Source organism: Pteronotus mesoamericanus, unplaced genomic scaffold, assembly GCF_021234165.1.
Source record: "Pteronotus mesoamericanus isolate MK-2021 breed Mesoamerican mustached bat unplaced genomic scaffold, CSHL_Meso_final contig_163, whole genome shotgun sequence".
Classification (NCBI taxonomy): domain Eukaryota; kingdom Metazoa; phylum Chordata; class Mammalia; order Chiroptera; family Mormoopidae; genus Pteronotus; species Pteronotus mesoamericanus.
Window position 1 is genome coordinate 802,247 of NW_026555064.1, and position 19,101 is coordinate 821,347.

At 37.7% G+C, this 19,101-nt stretch overlaps 1 protein-coding gene across 5 annotated transcripts in view; it reads right to left on the reverse strand.

The window, feature by feature from the left end:
- LOC129061551 (uncharacterized) overlaps nt 1-19,101 on the reverse strand; it is a 92,799-nt gene that overhangs the window by 20,051 nt on the left and 53,647 nt on the right. For all 5 annotated transcript variants that reach the window (XM_054562274.1, XM_054562247.1, XM_054562239.1 and 2 more), the window contains exons 15-17: nt 14,920-14,971; nt 2,801-2,915; nt 496-579 (exon numbers count right to left, since the gene is read on the reverse strand). In XM_054562274.1, the coding sequence (XP_054418249.1) occupies nt 496-579; nt 2,801-2,915; nt 14,920-14,971 (251 nt within the window). The remainder of the gene's footprint in view (nt 1-495; nt 580-2,800; nt 2,916-14,919; nt 14,972-19,101) is intronic.

A 19,101-nucleotide genomic window follows, 5' to 3' on the forward strand; every position in this document is an offset into this window, starting at 1 on the left:
TCCAAGGAGAAAAGGAAGGATCTGACAATTTGTGGAGGGGGAAAGGAAGAAAGAGTTTTAAGAGGTGAGGAGATATTCTTTAGAAATATACAAATAAAAGAAATATATATGAATAAGGAAAAATAGAAATATGGTCATAATAAGGTATTGTACTATTTGACAACGTTAGGGAATTAAAAGGGAGCTCTTGGCAAAAGGCCAAGCCATACAAGTGCACTATAATACTATGAGTTAAGAATAGACATTCTGGCCCCAAGTATATTTAAATTATTTATTTTTTGCAAAAATGTATCATTGAAAGGCACATTTATTTGAAGCACACATTTTTGTATGTTATGTCAGTAAGAAAGTAGCTAGATAGCACTGGACAATTTAATATACCCTAACTAATAGAGTGAACAACAACTTTCATTGTTGGGAGCAAAACAAAAACTTTTTAAATGACTGAAACCAATTCTAGAGATGTGAAATGTGGTTTGTATAAGCAAAAAATACCTATATTTGCAGAGTTGCCTTTGTCTCCGCTTCTTGTATAGGCCAGATCTTCTAAGCGATAAGTCAGTGAGCCACTTGGTAGATCTACCAATAGAAGAAAATTGAAGAGATATATAAAAGAATTACAAGATGGTCATATGGATGGGGTTGTTCTAATAGGGAAGTTACACAGAGCAACTTGGTTGGCTACAATTAGATCACCCCTTATCAGCCTTTTTTGGAAGGCTTAGCACTCTAGGTCAGACACATTTTTCTCTAGTTTCTAAGAACATTAAACATTTTTGAGATATAAATATATGTTCTACTTAAAAATTACAACTTTTATGTAAAACCAACAATAAAATGAGAGAAAGTGAGAATGTTGAGATACTCATACCACTCTACATGGGTGTTACTGCATAATTGCTAGAAAGTTAAAGATCTGCCATGTGATTTAACAAATGGGAAGCAGGGCATTTCAGATTGTTTTTCTCTTTATGATGATTTTGTGGGAATTATAACTCTTTTTTTAGACTCTAAATCCATATCTCGTCTTTATGGGAGACCAAAACTTTATAGGTACTAACTAAGGTTGAACAGCATTTAATTTAATGCAGCGGACCATGCAGTAACTACCAGTTCCCTAAGATCACTGTAAATAATATGCAAAACCAGTAAGACCTCCTTAAAATGAATTAGCAAAAAAACCATTTCAAACAAGGTGGAAAAAATCCTCAATTGCAAAATATTTCCAAAGCAAATTTCATAAGCATATGGTAATTAAAATTAAATCAAGAAGCACATGGATAATTATAGTGTAAACCCTATGAATATATAGGCAGTCCTCACTTTGCACAGTCCCAATATGCATGAATTTCTGTTACCAAGATTAAGCTGATTAACACCAATCCCCTAACAGCATGGTTCCAGTTTCAGTTACCATGATATATGAACCAGATGTAATTGTAAAATTATTCAGTTCATGCACAAATGGCAGTGTGTACTTGTGCTGCTTCCTTGGTCTCCCAGTGATAAACTCACGTGACATTTTACAAAAACAGGTTGCTGAAAGAGAGAATTGCCCAAGAAAGAGGGAAGTGCAGCAAAGAAACAATACGCGGTTAACAGAGGAAGTAAAATTACGAATGGAATTACAGAAGGACCCAAAGTAGAAATGTTGACACTGTTGAAATACGCTAGCTATGCAGACTCTAGAGGAAATCAGTAAAGGCAAAATTTTTAAATTGAATTTATTGGGGTGACATTAGTCAATAAAATTATACAGGTTTCAGGTATACAAGTCTATAATACATCAACTGTATATTGCATTGTGTGTTCACCACCCCAAGTCAGGTCTCCTTCCATCACCGTTTATTCCCTCCTCTACTCTCTTCTACCTCCCCCCATGCCCTTTCTTTCTGGTAATCACATACTGATGTCTGTAACTATGAGTTTTTTTTGTTTTTTGGGTTATTTTTTGCTTATTCCCTTCATCTTTTTCAGCCAGTCCCCAACCTCCTCCCCTCTGAAAGCTGTCAGTATGTTCTCTTATCTATGAATCTGTTTCTATTTTGATGATTAGTATATTGTTCATTAGATTCCACATATGAAGGAAGGTAAATTTATCAGCATAAATAAGGAAAGAGACTGTGACTAAAAGGATGAAAGTGTCTCTAAGGAAATGATGCCTAAAAGAAAAGCTTCACATGAGGAATTCTTGAAGACATTACTCAATGCAAAGTGCAAAGGATAAAATGTTGGAGGCTGATACAAACATTGAAAGGAATATACAAGTCAGAGTAGACCTGTGGATTTATTTTAATCTCCTGAAGCTGAATCGCTAAAAGACTGAGAGCTTTCCAAAGTTCTTTTTTTTCTGATTCGAATGTTCCCTTGATGAAGAGTGTCACAGGATAAATCACTGTTCTGATCATGTATCTCTCTGAATCCCTCCTAAAACCTAGCTTTCCACTTGTGCAGGGCTATCCTTGATTTATGCAACAAAAACCATTACATTTGTTTAGATCCTCTCATCAACAAGTAGCTAAGAGACCAATTGAATTGTAGGGTCATCGTTTTTCTCCACAAATCTCAAATCTATTCAGTATCTTTCATGAACCAAACTCCCAGCTACTCCATATGGCATGCCCAGGTATGGCCATGCCCTGGCCTCAGATAAATGACACTAATACTTCCTGCCAATGTGTCCTACATACTTGTCATATCATCTTTACAGACATTAAAAATAGGCCAGAAAAAAAAGTAATGAGAAATGGAAATAATAACTGCTGTGGCAGAACATACCAGGTAGAGCATATGAACACACCTTTTAGGTCATCATCTGTCTTGGGTAAATTTGCTGAAGCCAATGTGTCCAGTGTAAAGGTGACATCCTCATGGAAGGTTTCAATATGTCCACCATTAATCAGGTGGATATCAACCTGAAAAAAAATTAAGAGGAAATGGTAAAGAAATATTTTAGGAAGAAGAAAGTACTTATAATTTAGTTTCATTGGAACACAATTGGTCAGTTCTTTACTCCCACCTTAAGGCATTCTATTGTTGAAACTAATGCTAGTTTTTGAAAACCTACTGCTTTTATGGAACTACATGAAGCACACTGCTTTTTCATTCCTCTGGTGAGGGGAAGTAACAACTCTCATTTGCTTCTGGGCAAGTATTCTTCCCTCAGAAGCTCTGCCTGGTTGGTGATGGGGAGAGGGAGACGCTGAAGGCTGAACAATACCTGAGAGCCTGTGGCAAACTCAGTAGAAGAAGCACTAACCACTAGGGCCCTGAGGCTGATGCTAGAATCAAGGGCTCTTTGTTTCTTGTAGATTAATAACTGATAGCTGCCTCAACAGTACAATTTCTCTGAAAAAGCATTTCCAGCTTCCTCACCCAGCTCTCCGAGAATTTAATCAGGTCTGAGGCACATACCGGTCAAGTGCCAGAGCCTCACAATGGACCTTACTATGCCAGAAGCAGTTTGTCAGCCTGATCTTTCCATCAGGGTGTGGTGATCCTGGCTTACACACCAATGCACAGTCTAGTCACTCTGTGGCAGGGAAACTAGAATAGCATGTCTTAAATTTACGTTTAGGAGTGCATTTGTTTATACAAATATATAAGCGTGGAGCCATGTCTTTTTCTTCTTTATGCCCTAATCCCTACTAGCAGTCAGTGTCTGCAACATACAAGCTCTCAATAAATGTCGTACTACACTATATGAGTTTAGTTATATGTTCTTTTCCAAGGTGGCCCTTCCCATTATTTTTGATCTTCTTCATGACCAGTACATGTGCTGTGAGAATTAGAACCACGTTGCATAAGGCAGGCAGGCAGGATCACTTAGAATGGTATTCTGTGTGTACTCCTGGATTATTTTATTTTTATTTCTAAGCTGTTCCATCTAAACAAAAGACAACCTCATTCTCCCCCCATCCTCTTCAACCTACTTAAAACTGCTGCTTAGTTTTACTTGCTTAAGGTTACTAAAGCAAAAGCAACAGACTGAACTGTGCCACTGTTATTTGAAGATAAAGAGGGTTTATAGTTTGCTCATGTTTCTTGTCATTGCAAGTTCTGGGCAAATCTGGGATGCTTGGATAACAGGTTTCAATAATTTTAGATGGCGATCTGGCAAAAGCGTACTTGGCTTGCTGAATGCTATTACCAGGTGCTTCCCTATGGGTTCTTACTCAGCATATATTCCTTCCAGATGTTGAGAAATACACTAAAGCTGAGGCATTTGAATATCTGTCCTGGCAGGCTATCTTTCAAACGCTTCCAGATGGAGACTTCCATAAGCTGTTAATTACCTTATCATCCTTTTTCCTGTTGTTTTTGACTTCATGGTAGCCTATGAGGAGAAGATTAGGTCTTATCTTCTTATTAATGGGTTAAGAAAAGGCTTTTGGAAGCCAATTGATAAAAGTGAGTTGTAAGTTCCTTTTAAAAATTAGCTTTAAACTTATGCCATACATTGGCAGCCTTAGAAGCTCCTCATCAATTCGTCATGGCCCAAATTTCCAGTAACTATATTAAAACCTGTAGATGGCATTGGCTGATGATATTACCAACTCCTTTTCCATCATGGAACATTTTTATCATTTCCCATAACCAACAAGACTGGATAACCTAAAGTTTCAATAATACTATGGATAATCAAACATTTGGCAGCCATATTGCCAAAAATCAGGTCACTGTGAAACCAGCAAATGGAAAACATTTTATGTTACTGTATTTTCTGTAACTCTAAGCAGATGGCTTTTTACAACATAGGACAATTCAGGAAAGTCATGGTTCAGGTGGATTATAAGGTCAAGTCCAGAAACTTCTACACAGGACACATTTTCTATAGCTTGTGACAAAGATGAAGTAACTCAATTTTGGGGAAGAGTAAGAGTCTCACATACTTCCATTTGGAGTAAAAGGAAAAAAAATAAGAATGAAAAGGGAATTATTCAGAGAGACAGTGGCTTACAAATTTCCAAAATGAATGAAAGAACAATTCTTTGATACATTAAACCCAATGAATTCCAAGCCAGATAAGAAGAAATGGATACCTAGACACAACATGTTGAAATGGTAGAATGCCAAAGAAAAAGAAGCCAGAAAAGAAAAGAGACATTAACCACCAAATGGTCGCCAAACTGTCAGCTGAGTTTTCAGCAGCAATAGTGGGAATAATCAAAGTGTTACAACTTTCAGCTACAGATACGCCCAGTAAAATTTTCTTTCAAACTTGGGGAGAAATAACTCATTTTTAAGACTTACTTTTGGGGGGCAATTTGATTTGCACAGGTAAAATTAAGCAAAGAGTACAGTTTCCATATTCCCTTCATCTTCACACATGCATAACTTCCCCACTATCATCACCCTGCACCAAAAAGGTACATTTGTTACAGTCAGTGAACCTACACTGACACATAAAGTCCATAGTTTAAATTAGGGATTACTTCTGTTGTATATTTTATGGGTTTTGACAAAGTGTAATGACATGAATCGGCCGTTATACTACCATACAGAGTAGTTTCACTGCCCTACAACACCTCTGTGCTCCTATTCATCCCTTCCTCTCCCTGATTACTGGCAACCACTGTTCTTTTTTTTATTAAGATTGTTTCCACAGTCTTACCTTTTCTAGAACACGATGTAGTCAGAATCACACAGTATGTAACCTTTTCAGATTGTCTCCTTTCATCTAGTAATATTCATTTAAATTTCCTTCATATCTTTTCATGGCTTGACAGGTCATTTCTTTTTAGCAATGAATAATATTCTGTTGTCTGGATGTACCACAATTTACCCATTCATTTACTAAAGGATATCTTAGGTGCTTCCAAGGTTTGGCAATTATGAACAGGGCTGCAGAAATAAAAAGATCTAGATGCAAGATTTTGTGTAGACATGTCTTCAGTTCATTTGGGTGAATATCAGGGAGAATGATTGTTGGATCATGTGGTAAAAGTATATTTAGCTTTCTAAGAAACTGCCATATTTCTTCCAAAGAAGCTGTATCAATTTGCTCACCAGCAACGAATCAAAGTTCCCATGGCTCCACATCCTCACCAGCATTTGTTGTCATCACTGGTGTAGTCAGCATTCGGGGTCGAACATCTTTTCATATGTGTAGTTGCTGTCTGTGTATCTTCTTTGGTGAGGTGTCTGGTAAGGTTATTTGCTCATCTTTTAATCAGGTTGTTTTTCTATTGTTGAGTTTTAATAGTTCTTTGTATGTTTTAAATAATAGTTCTTTATCAGATATGCCTTTTGCAAATATTTTCTCTCTGAAAGTGACTTGTCTTTTCATTCTCTTGAGAGTGTCTTTCGCCGAGCAAAAACTTTTAACTTTAATGAAATACAGCTTATCAATTATTCCTTTCATTGGTTGTGCTTTTGATGTTGTATTTAAAAAGTCTTCACAGTAACGAAGGTCATCAAGGCTTTCTGTTATGTTATCTGCTCGGGGTTTTATAGTTTTACATTTTATATGTAGATCTATGATCCAGTTTGAATTAATTTTTGTGAAAGGTATAAGATCTAGAATGTGTATGTATGTGTGTGTTTGCATGTGGATGTCCAGTTGCTCTAGCACTATTTGTTGGAAAAAGACCATCCTTCTCCATTGAATTACCTTTGCTCCATTGTCAAAGGTTAGATCACTGTATTTGTATGGGAGTACTGCTGGGCTCTCTATTCTGTTCCATTGGATCTACTTGTCTCTTCTTTCACCAATACCGCATTGTCTTGATTACTGTAGCTCTATGAGTCTTGAAGTTGGATAGTGTCAGCCGTCCAACTCTGTTCTTTTTCAACATTGTGTTGGCTATTCTGGATCCTTTGCCTCTTTATAAACTTCAGAATCGGTTTGTCGAAATCCACAAAACACCTTGCTGGGATTCTGATTGCAATGGCATTGAATCTATAGATCAAGTTGGGATAAACTTTCTCAATAATATTGAATCTTCCTATTTGTGAACATGGACTATCTCACTGTTTATTTCTTTGATTTCTTTCACCAGAGTTTTAGAGTTTCCCCCATATATATCTTGTACACATTTTGTTAGCTTTGCACCTAAGAGTTTTATCTTTTTTTTTACATACTCATGCAAACACCTTTTTTTTTTCCAAATTCCACTTGTTCATTGTTTGTATATAAGAAAATGATTGGCTTTTGTATTATTAACTTTGTATCCTTCAACTTTTCTATAATTGCTTTTGCATCTAAATAATTTATGAGTAAGAAGGGAACATAACAGTTAGAAAATAAAATAAAAAATAATGAAAACATAAAATTTCAAAATATGTAGAACCTATATATTATAGCATTTAGGTATTTATAGCCTTAATACACTATATGAAAAAAGAGGAAAAATTAAAAATTAATGAGCTAAGCGCTCACCATAAGAGGTCAGAAAAAGATCAGCAAAATAGACACAAAGAAAACAAATAATAAAGGCAAATGCAAAAATTAATGAAATAAGGAGTAAATGTACAACAAAGAGACTAAAAATACCAAGCATTGGTCTTTGAGTGAAAATAACAATGGGAGATCTCTATCAAATTTTGATCATGACAAAAAGGAAAAATAAGCAATATCATAATGAAAGTGAAAAGAGATGACAATATAGCGTCATTATGTTATGATTCACTTATCATAGTAAACTCGAAAAAAATAAAACTCTTAGAAAAAAAACCTTAAAACTGAATTCAAGAAAAAATTTGAACAACTAAGTAGTTTCATAACCATTAAAGAAACTGAGTCAGTGAAGTATTTTCTCAAATTATAAAGAAGCAGGTACAAACAGTTTTATAGGCAAGTTCCAAAACAAAAAAAGGGAATTTCAATTTTCTTCCAGGATATAGAAAAAAGAGAAAAACACTCTGCAATTAATTTTGCTGGGCTAAAATAACTTGATATGGAAACCAAGGAGAATTTTAGATCAATCTCCCTTATGAACAGATACAGAAATCATAAAGAAAATATTCACAAACTAAATTGAGCAATGTATATCATGATCAAGTTAGATTTATTCTGGAAATACAGGTAGGCTTAATAACGTTAAATCTATTACTCTAAGACTACCTTGACATACTATGAAGAGAGAAAACATACAATTATCTCAATATGTAAGACAATTATGAAGAAAATTATAAAACTTTATTGGAAACACATTAAAGAAATTCAAGTTGAACTAAGCACTTAAATGTAAAGGCAAAACTTCAAACTTTTAGAAATACAAGAGAATAAATGACCTCAGAATAGGTAAGAATTTCTTTAAAAAGATCTATAGATAAATATCTATGAGAAAACATAAGAAAAATATAGGAAAACATTTCTGATGAAGTGAATTACATTAAAATGAATAATTCTATTCATTGATAAATCCCTTAAAAGCCACAAACTGGGAGGAAATAATTTGTGATGCATATACATAACAAAGGATTAGTTTACAGAATATATGGAACTCAAAAAAGAACTTAGATACTTCAAAATTATGAAGAGAAAGACAGACGATCCAATAGGAAAAAAAAGGGTTAAGTACAAAAATGGGCATTTTTAGAAAGGCAACAGGATGGGTAATAAACACATGGAAAATGCAAATAAAAACTACATGAATATTGCTTTGTACCAATCACACTGGCAAGAAATCAAAAGTTGGCTAATACCAAATGTTGGGGAGACTCTGAAGCACTCAAATACTGAAGGGATGAGTGTAAATTAATACTTGCGAGAACAAGTTGACATTATTCAGTAAATAAAGTAAAAGAGGCACACACCCAGTGACTCAAAAATTCTAACTTACCTAGAGAAATTTTTGCACATGAGTACCAGGAGATGTAAAAGGATGTTCAAGGTAGCCATGTAAGAGAAAGGAGACAAAGAAACACCTACAAAAATTTCAGTGTCCTTCTAAAACAAAAATAAGCTTATAAATTATAGCATATTCATAAAACTGAAGACTCTATAGTAATGGAAAAATGAGTAAGTGATTGCTCCATGCCTGAACACTGGTCAATCTCAGAAGGTAATTTTGAGTAAAAAAAGGAAGAAGTTACAGAAGAAAACAGCTCCATTCCACATACATGAAGTTAAAAATTATGTAAACTAGGGAACAGGTTGTTTGGGAATATATAAATAAATCACACAGACAAGCAGAGAACAATAAACAGAAAATTCATATATATGAATACTCCCCCACCCCCACCACATGGACATGTCACAGAGCCCTGCCAATGCTGTTCTGGAACAGCTGTGGGGTTCGATTGCCCGCCACCAAAAAGCGTGACTCTCAAGGCAAGAGTTTGGTGAAAAAGGAAAGGTGTTATTTATTTAAAGGTTATACAGATTTAGAATAAAGGCAGATTTCTGCTGTTAAGTCCTGCTCTCTTTAAAACTGCTCAACAGCACATAGTCCTGCCTCCCTTTGCCAAACCATTTTCACAAAATGCCAGTCAGAGGAACCGTATTTCAGAAAAGCAGAAATCGGCACATCAGCATTCCTGGTCAAAGTCCAGCTCCAAACATCTCTCGCAAACCTGGGTGGCTAGGCAGGTTCTCCCAGCACCGCCAGCTCTGGCGACTCTGACCTTCTGGCTTTTAGACCTCCTCTCTCTTACTCCAGACGGTGTGGCTTCTCCCTCGTCTCTTACACACCAGACCTCAAGGCTTGCCTTTTTTAACTCCAGCCCATATGGCTCTATTTTTTACTCCAGACCGTGTGGCTTCTCTCTCTCCTCTCCCAGTGGATCTCCTCTCTTACACTCTAGACCTTGTGGTGAACCCCCTCTTTTAGCATGCTCTGCCCAGGACTTCCTGCGTGATCTCTCATCCAGCCCCTCCTATGCCGTGTTAGTGTCTGCCGTTTTTGCCAGTTCCCCCATATCTTTTACTTTCGGCCGCCACCTTTAGTTAGGGCAGAAGTTCCCTTCTGGGGTGGGCACCTGCCCCCTGCTTCTCGTGCAGGTGCTGTATAAGTACCCCCCATCCATGTCACCAGTCTCTGAATGTCTTCTGAGTCACACACACAATGGAAGGCAAGGCTATTAACTTGCCATTGTTATGCAATGCATCTTAAAAGACATATCATCCACATCCCTCTTCCCCCAAGCAAAGATTGTAGGAGACATGCCCTGCACCCTGTTAGAGATACAGTTTAGCTGGGAACTCAGATCCTTGAGAATCGAACACCAAAAAAGTGTCAGATAAACTGGTTCGTGTTGAATTTCAATGCCTTTACTTTCTGACTTTATAAAATGTTTTCTCCCCAAGGAGTGGAGTGGTAGTAGAAATAAAGGATACTCTTTTTTACTAATAACTCTCCAACTTGTCTTTTCTCCCCATGTGTAGAGCAATTTGGTCTATGAACTTTCCTGTTTTTCTAGAAACCAAAGCTTCATAAGAGCAGCTACCTTGAAAAGTCCACAGCACCTTTCAAAAGCTGCCTCTCTGAACCTTTCCATGAAAAAAAAAAAAATCATTCGGTTTCACAAATTACTTGATTGAGACTCTGCATCTGACAAATTCACTCTTAATGTGGATTACAATATTCATGATCACATTCATGATTAGCATAACCTTTGCACACTATGCTTCATTTCAGTAGATGCATTTCTAAATAAAAGATGAATCACATTTTAAAAGAACTTACTGTATATGTACCAGAGTTCTTAAATGTGATTATGAGATACAGGCTTCTCATTATGAGTCTATGGTATAGTTAATTTATAATTATACCATAAATTTCCTTTTGTATAAAGCTATATTTTCCTCATATCTACACTTGTTAGAGCTACACTTTTCAGGAAGAGTAGTAAGACAAAGAAGCTAATTTCTTAGTGATTCACTTGATTAGCACTTTATTCAAAGACCTTTTGGGCCATAATTCTAAGAAAATAAAAAGAATCAAGCCCTGGTTCGTGAGCTCCGTTGGTTCTAGTGTCAGCCCGATATGCCAAGGTTCAAAGTTCACTGCTGGTCAGACCACAGACAGGAAGCATCTAATGGATGCATAAATAAGTGGAACAACAAATTGATGTGTCTGTCTCCTCTTTACTTTCTCTCTCCATAATCAATTTTTAAAAAAGAACTTAATATGAGTCAAGAAAAACAGACTTCTTTGGGTTATAAGGTTGAACATTCTTGGGCTTGTGGTTTTTAGGATAGTGTTTGACATGTAACAAAAATTTTTTAAAAATAAGGTGAATTTTTTTACAATAGGTAGTCATGAACTCAAAATAAACTGGTTTGCCATAAAGCTTAGGAATTCCACAGAATAAACAGAGCCATGTTATTTTCAAGATTCCATATTTTAGTTTCTTTTTGGTTATTCTTAGTTGGAATGTGTGTAAGTTCTCTGAGAGATTAAATTAATCGTTTATGTAATTGAGTACTTATAGTTAATAATTAATGTAACCATTTATTTTATTTTTAAAATAAAAAATATATCACACCCACTTCTGAAATGACATGAGGCAGTTTATATGGTTCAAAGGTACACTATCCTGTTTAAGTACTAAATAAAATCAACTCTAGAAAACATAAAGAAGTTGATGCTATCAAGGACCAGTCATGCTCTGCCTTTTTTGAAAGGCCCCACACTGCAGACGCTGCCTCCGCCCTGCGCTCTCCAGCGGAGGCTGTTCTTGAATGCCCCACTCAACAGCAGCTGGCCTCGTCCAGCAGAATCAGCAGGTCAGTGACTTGGGTAGAGTATGAACTTTGCATCCTAACTACCCAGGTTGGAATCGTGGCTGTGTACCTTGAGCAAGTTATTAAACATTTCAGAGCCTCAGTTTCCATACTGGAAAATGGGAATAATGATAGAACTTACCTCATAGATGAGAATTAAATGAGTTTAGTAAATATAAATCACTTAGAACAGAAGCTGGCATATAGTCAGTGCTAAATAATTATTAGCATTTGTCCATTCAAAATTCCTCCAATTTCCTATAAAAATCCTCCTCCCTTTGAAACTCGTGCCTCTCAAATTTCTATCCTCCATCCCTTCTTGTTGTTCTCACCACTCCCTAACATGTGCCAGAGATTTTGGAATGTGGCTTATGATTTTGTTTCCTCTATCCCAGATCTGCCATAATCCTGTTCTTTTCAATGTTCACATGGATGACCCTTCCGATATCCAACACGTTGGCTTCTTCAACGCCAATGACCTTCATCTCCACACAGATAGCAATAACTCATCCTTTTTTCCTTTGTTATTACCTGGAGCTCCTCCACCTGTGACACTTTCAACCACACTGCTGAACTTTCTTATTACAAGCTCCTGTTAGCCTCCTATTTCCAATTATTCCTGCTTATCCACCAGAACTGGACTGAGGTCCTACCTTTTCACTCCATGTATTAGACTTCTTTCTGGTTTTGCTTCCTTCTCCACTGTGCTTTGATTTAGTCCTGAAACCCATCTTTTTAAACAATACCTCCAACTTCTCACTCCTCCCGCTCCATTTTCATTCCGCAATACTTACCCCAACGTGGATTGGTCCAGTTTTCTTTGCCCCTAAAATCTCACTAAGTAAAATCACTCAACTACATACACTGAAGCCATGAACTCGTGGTGTCTGCCCTTAGCTGAGCCCTCAGCACCATCTGGCAGCCTCTTCTATGACTCCTTGCCAGCTCCAGTTTTTCTCACAAACTTCTTCCCCACTGTTCTCTCATCTCTCATATCCAGTCACCGAGTTCGACCAAAACCATTTCTTAAATGTCTTGAATCTAAAAGACCCTCTTCATTTTTCTTTGTTTCTCTTATCTCTAATCATTTCTTTTCTCTCCAGAATTTTTTCCTCTCTGCTGCCAAAGTGATCTATCTGAAGTTAAATACCATGATGCTCCATATATCTGTACTATCCAACAGTTTCTCCCTACTGCTCTCTGGTGCACACCTCATACCATCACTTGGCCCCAAGGCCCTCTGTGACCAGGCCTCTGTTCACCTCTCTATGTTTCTTTCTAGATGTGCCTAACCTGGACTCTACACACTCAATTACTGGTACTTCCTTGAGTGTGCCATATGTTCTCAGAACTCACGCATCTCCCGTGCTACCTCCTCTTCAAGGAATGCCCTTTATTCCCTTTTTCTTCCTGGATAATTTCTACTGGTCTTTTAGGGGTCAGTTCGAATGTCACTTCTTGTCAGCTCCAATGTAGAGCCTTCCCTGACCCTTCTTCCCTGACCTTTTCCTGATCCTTTCCCTTCCTAACCAGGCTGGCTGAGTGTCTCTCTCTGTCCTGCTTTGTGAGTATTTAAGTATTTACCATTGCTCCCCAGTAACTGGCACCAGTAAATGGTTAGTGAATTAATGAATAAATGAAGACATCCCATTTCCATAAAATAATGATAACAATTATAATAACATTTCATTTTATATGTCCATTTAGAATAGAGATGTTTAAAACTGAGGCAGAACTAGTTTCGATAAGGTCAGTATGACAGAGTACCTGGGCACTCCAATTAGCTGGCTGGTGGCTCAAGCTCTCAAGTAACTGGCTAAGTAAAAAGCAAGGATGTGATTGGCAGTCGCCACTTACTGAGAAACACTGGGGCCCAGCAGTACCTTAGGCACCCATGGTTGTCTTCTAGCTCCCGTCCTGGCAACAGGAGGACTTCAGCAGCTCTAGGCATTACATCCCCATGTGTCAACACTTAGGAGTCACAGAAAGATCCACTTCTCCCTTGTGTTTCTTTGATAAAGAGGCAACCCCCCCCCCAAAAAAACAAATCCTTTCCCAGAACCCTCGCGGTACCTCCACCATAAGAACATTTCCCTCCAATCTCAATGACTAAGCCAGGTTATATTCCAATCCCCTAAACTGGTCACACAAGCAGGCCCGGGAAATGGAGGCATTATCCTGGCTCAGGATTTACCTGAGTCACCTGAGGGAACTGGACACTAAAACAAAATTGCGCTCTAATTAAGGATGAGAGGGAAATGGCTGTTGGGAAGGCAACTAGCTGTCCTCACTAAAACGAATGTCACCGTTGAATACATGCCAGATCTGGAGTCAGGCACATCCTCGTTTGAGTCCCATGTCCACCCAGTCGGTGCATGTGTGACCTGAGGAAATGCCCTTCTTCTCCCTGAGAAACAGTTTCCTCTCCTATAAAATGGGGATACCACTGCCCAGCTTTTAGCATTACTGTGAAGATCGAATGAAATAGCATACGTAATGTTGCCTACCACAGTGAACTTCATTCCTTCATTTAAAAATATTTTTTGACACCTATGATGTGCTAGGTATTGTGCTGGGGATATAGCGGTAAATAAGATAGATATGCTCCTTCCCTGCATATAACTTATTAGCATTAAACGTCAGTTTTAAAAAGTTTCCTAATTTTGCTGACTAAAAAATCCAGAAGCACTGTGATTACTTTGACAATCACATCTTAAAGAAACTCATTTTCAGGAGTGCTTTTAACTCCTGAAGTTTTATGTTTAATGTGTGAAGGTTTAGAAAGACTTTTTCCTTTTTTTTCTGTTTAAATTATCAAAGACATTTACATTTTATGAGTATACTTCCACTGTGAGTGTTATCCTGATTCCTAGACCAAAGATAATTGGCAAGTACAATAACTTTAAAAGTGACCAGCTGAGACAATATCCAATACAATCTCATAACCCTGAGGAAAAAATCCAAATGCAATAACAAGGCGTCGACCCATCTGAGTAGTTATGTACTTGGTCTAATGTCAAGACAGATCCGGTTCATGGCGAGGGTTGTTCTTCACATAACAGGAACAGCGAGGTAATTAGTGTGACCCATTCCTCAACCATGACTAACAACAGTTTTCCTCTTTTAATCAAATGAGAATACAGTGAAGCAGGCTTGTCAAAACCAGTCTCTCCAAGAAACACCAATATCACATATGCTTAAAAGTATAACTAAGACAATATTGTAGCAGACTGAGGAGTCTCTCTTACCTTAACCTTTTCTTTGGGATACAGGAAGAAAAATGGTTTTAAAACAGGAGACCTAGAATACGATAAAAAAAAAAAAAAAGGACAATAAACACCAGGTTTACAACTCTGAGGGGTCAGAAAAATGAGGTGGAGTTTCCAGACCTCTGCTCACTACTTATGCCTGACCCACCTCTACCTGGTGTTCTCAGTGACCATATACACCAATCTACTTGTTATTTGTGTTTGTTCCCTTTGGGCCTACCAAGGAGCACTCAGATTTCTTCATCAGAAAATGTCTTTATATATATGAAACCAAGCATTAGCGGGTCATTAAAAGTTGAATATAAAAGTTGAATATAAAAGTTGTTTTTCTAGTACAACTTCTGGATTTTCACCAATACATTCCTTCATCCAGTCTCCCGTGATACCAAGTAACAATCTCTAAGAAGTCTGGATAGAGCTGGGGCATAATTTCTAGACATGGACAGAGATAAATGGCCTTCAGTAGGATTAATATTTAAATTTAACCTAAATAACAAATATAAAGGTCAGAAGGAAATCTACTTACCTAACATGGACAGACAACAAAGTATAACAAAACCCCACAAAAGTTATAAATAAGAATACAGACACAGAGAAAGTATTGAATATTTGTGGACCAAATTGACCAAGAGTTGAAACTAGAGACAAAGTATGTTATTATTCAATTGCCTGGTGTGTAAGATGACGTTTATGGGACCAAATATCTTGGGATCTTTAAACATTTTTAAACCTTTTTACAGTGAAATATAACACTTACAGAGAAAAGGTCAAGGAGCAAACACATGCTAGCCCAGCAGCCATGTGATCACCACCACCGTCAAGAAGCAGAGGGCTGGCCGCGGAGGAGAAGGCCCCCCTCTTATCACTACCACCCCCGACAAAGGTGAGTCACTCCCCTGACTTGGATGAAAAGCATTTCCTTTCTTTTCTTTATAGTTCTTTCCTCTAACCCTGCATCCCCAAACAAGAGTTTATTTTTGCCTGTTTTTTTTTTTTGATTTTGTATAAACAGAATTGCATACATATTCTTTGGTTCCTGGCTTCATTGCATGTTATGTTTGTGAGATTCATGCATGCTTTTGAATGTAGCCATAAATCATTTGGCTAAATATGGTAAATTTTCCTGACTGTACAGTATTCTGTTGAAATCATATACAATGATTTATTTGTCCATTCTATTCTTAGATGTTTTAAAAAGTCAAAGAAGTTTTAATCTCTTTTTCTAACTATATAGACTCTCACTATGGTGAAGATGTGGACTGGCTTTTGAATTTATTAAGTTGCTTCATTTAAGGGAGAGAAACAAAAAAAGTGTCTTGGATTCAGTGTGCTTCAGAAAAGGAGTAACTGGAAAGGGTTGATTCCACTTGGGCTGGCAGAGAGGGGAGGTGGGATGAAAATTGACTTTTTAAAATGTGTGTAGATGAATTAAATTACTTATGAATTGCATTTCAAGATAGTAAATGGGGCAATACAAATTATATGTGTTATAGAGGGGTACCTTGGGTCTGACAGTATTAAGAATTTTGCCCTGGGTAAGTTCTCATATACACCTAAAGAGACAAAGAAATGTAGTAATTTTGGAGTAATCACTCACTACATTAATTAAAATCAAACAAAATTAGAAATTAAGTCCCTCAGTCACACTGGTTACATTCCAAGTGCTTAGTAGCCCATGTGGCTGGTGACTGCAGTCATCATTTTTGACAGTGCAGAAAGTTCTACTGGACAGCACTGGCACAGAAAGTTAAGGCAACAGTATTTTTAATATCAAAAACCTGGAAACAACCAATATGTCCATTAACAGGAAAATGGGTAAGTACATGGAATGCTATACAGCAGTGATAACAAATAGTTACATGTATGAACACATGAATCTCACAAATAATAACATGGAGGGGCAAAAGACCTCTATTTCAACACCATTTAAACATAGGAATACTAAGTGTGATTTAGGGATCCATGTGTAGCGAAAGTATTTTAAAAATGCATAGGAATGATAAACACCAAATTCAGGATAGTAGTTACCTCTGGCAGTGAGCCAGGAGATGCAGTTGAAGGGGGGGAAATGAGGCCTGCCTGCACAGGTTTTGTTTTATTTCTTTCTTTTCTTAAGGGTTTTATTTACTTATTTTTTAATAAATAAATAAATAGAGGGAAAGGGAGAGAGAAAGGGGAAGAAACACTGCTGTGTGAGAGAAATATAAATTGGTTGCCTCGCCCATGCTCCCAAGCAGGGACCTGGCCCCACAACCCAGGCATGTGCCCTGATGGAGAATCGAACCTGACCCTTGCTTCATGGGATGGATCCAACTAACTCAGCCACACCAGTCAGGGCTTGTTTTATTTATTTCTTCACAAATAAGTGGGCATACAAAAATTTGTTATTCTTTACATGTTTGAATATAAAGAATGTACATCATTTTAACTTTTGTAGATATTAAATATTTCACAATAAATTTTAAATGGAGGGAGTTTCATGAGCTTCTAAGAGCATAGAGCCATGTTTTGCTCATTATGCTTAGTGCCCAACAAAGTGCCAGGCACAGTGTAGATGTGCAATTAATGTTTGTTGAATAGTCAAACAAACATACTAAATGAAAGTCCGTATTATACTACAGTTTTGACCCTTAGACAGAAATAGATGCTTCTACCTTACCATAGTAAAGTATCCAGGAACATACACAAACAACATTTTAATCATGTGTTCGTTTTACAAATATGTGTTATATCTCTATAATGATATTAGATATATTTATATAATTAGATGTATTATACATATATTAATATGTAAATATATCTGTAAAATTACATATTAGATATCTAATATCTATGGCAGGCACCCTTCCAGCATTAAGGGTATAATAGTGAACATAAAGAAACAAAATTTCCTGCCCCCAAGAGTGTATGGGGGGGTAGGAGAATATCAATAATAAAGAATGTAAATTAATAAAATAGGTCAGATGGCAATAAGTGTCCTCAAGAAAAACAAAGCCGAGTAGGAGACCAGGAAGTGTGAAGGATCTTCGGCGATATTAAATAGGGTAGTGAGGTTGTTCTTCTTGAGAAGGGGACTTAGGGCCAAGACCTGAGTGAGGGAGGGAGCCATGAGCATTTGAGTCAGAATGAGGAGAGAATGCAAAGGCCCTGAGGCAGCCGGGAAGGGAGGTCAGAGCACGGCCTGGGAGCGAGCACCTGGGAGAAGGTCGGGACGAGAGCAGAGACTGGAAAGAGCCTGCTGGACCATCTTCAGGACTTTGACATCTATTCCAGGCGAGACTATAGATTTCAAATGAAGGACTGATGTCATCCTGCCTACATGTTTAAAGGGTAACACTATTTTGAGAGCAGATTACAGTGGGGACCTGGGAGACTAGTTAGGAGATTATTGCAGTAATTCAGGCCAGAGGGGATGGTGGCTGGAACCAGGGTGGCAACAGTGAATGTGACATATTTTGAAGATGCAGGCATGGAACTCTGGCCAATGGACTGTATACACAGCATGAGGAAAGGGAGCAGTCAGGGATGACATGAAGGTTTTTGGCTTGAAGTTGCCATTTACTGAGAAGAGGGGGAACTGGCTTGAGTTTGGGGCATGTTAGGCTTGAGATGTTTACTAGGCATCCAAATGGGAGTTGTTAAATAGACAGACAGTATATGAGCTTGAGGGCCAAGGGGGACAGAGGAGGTAGAGGAATACATTTGAGAGCAACTGGCACATAGGTGGTCTTTAAAGGTAAAGCTAAAATGAGCTCACCAGGGGTGTAAGAGTAGCCAGAAAAGAAGAGAGGTCCAAGGACCACGTCTTGAGGCACTGCAATGTTTAGAAGTCAGAGAGGAGGAGGAGGAAGATCCAGCAAAGGAGATGGAAGAGTATCAGACAATGAGGTAGGAGACATCTGGAAAAAGCTAGTGCCTTGGAAGCCAAGTTAAGAAAATATTTAAAGGAGGAGAATTGTGACCGATAATGCCGGATTATGCTCAGGGTGCAAGTAAGGTGATGACAACAACAGACCTTTGCATTGAACAAAATAAAGGGATAGGAGGCCTTGACAAGGGCAGTTCTGAGGGACCACTGGGGGTGAAGCCCTTCGTGTTGCAGAAGGTTCAGGAGACAACGGAGAAAGAATAAATAGCACCCAAGATTCTTTTGAAGCTCTT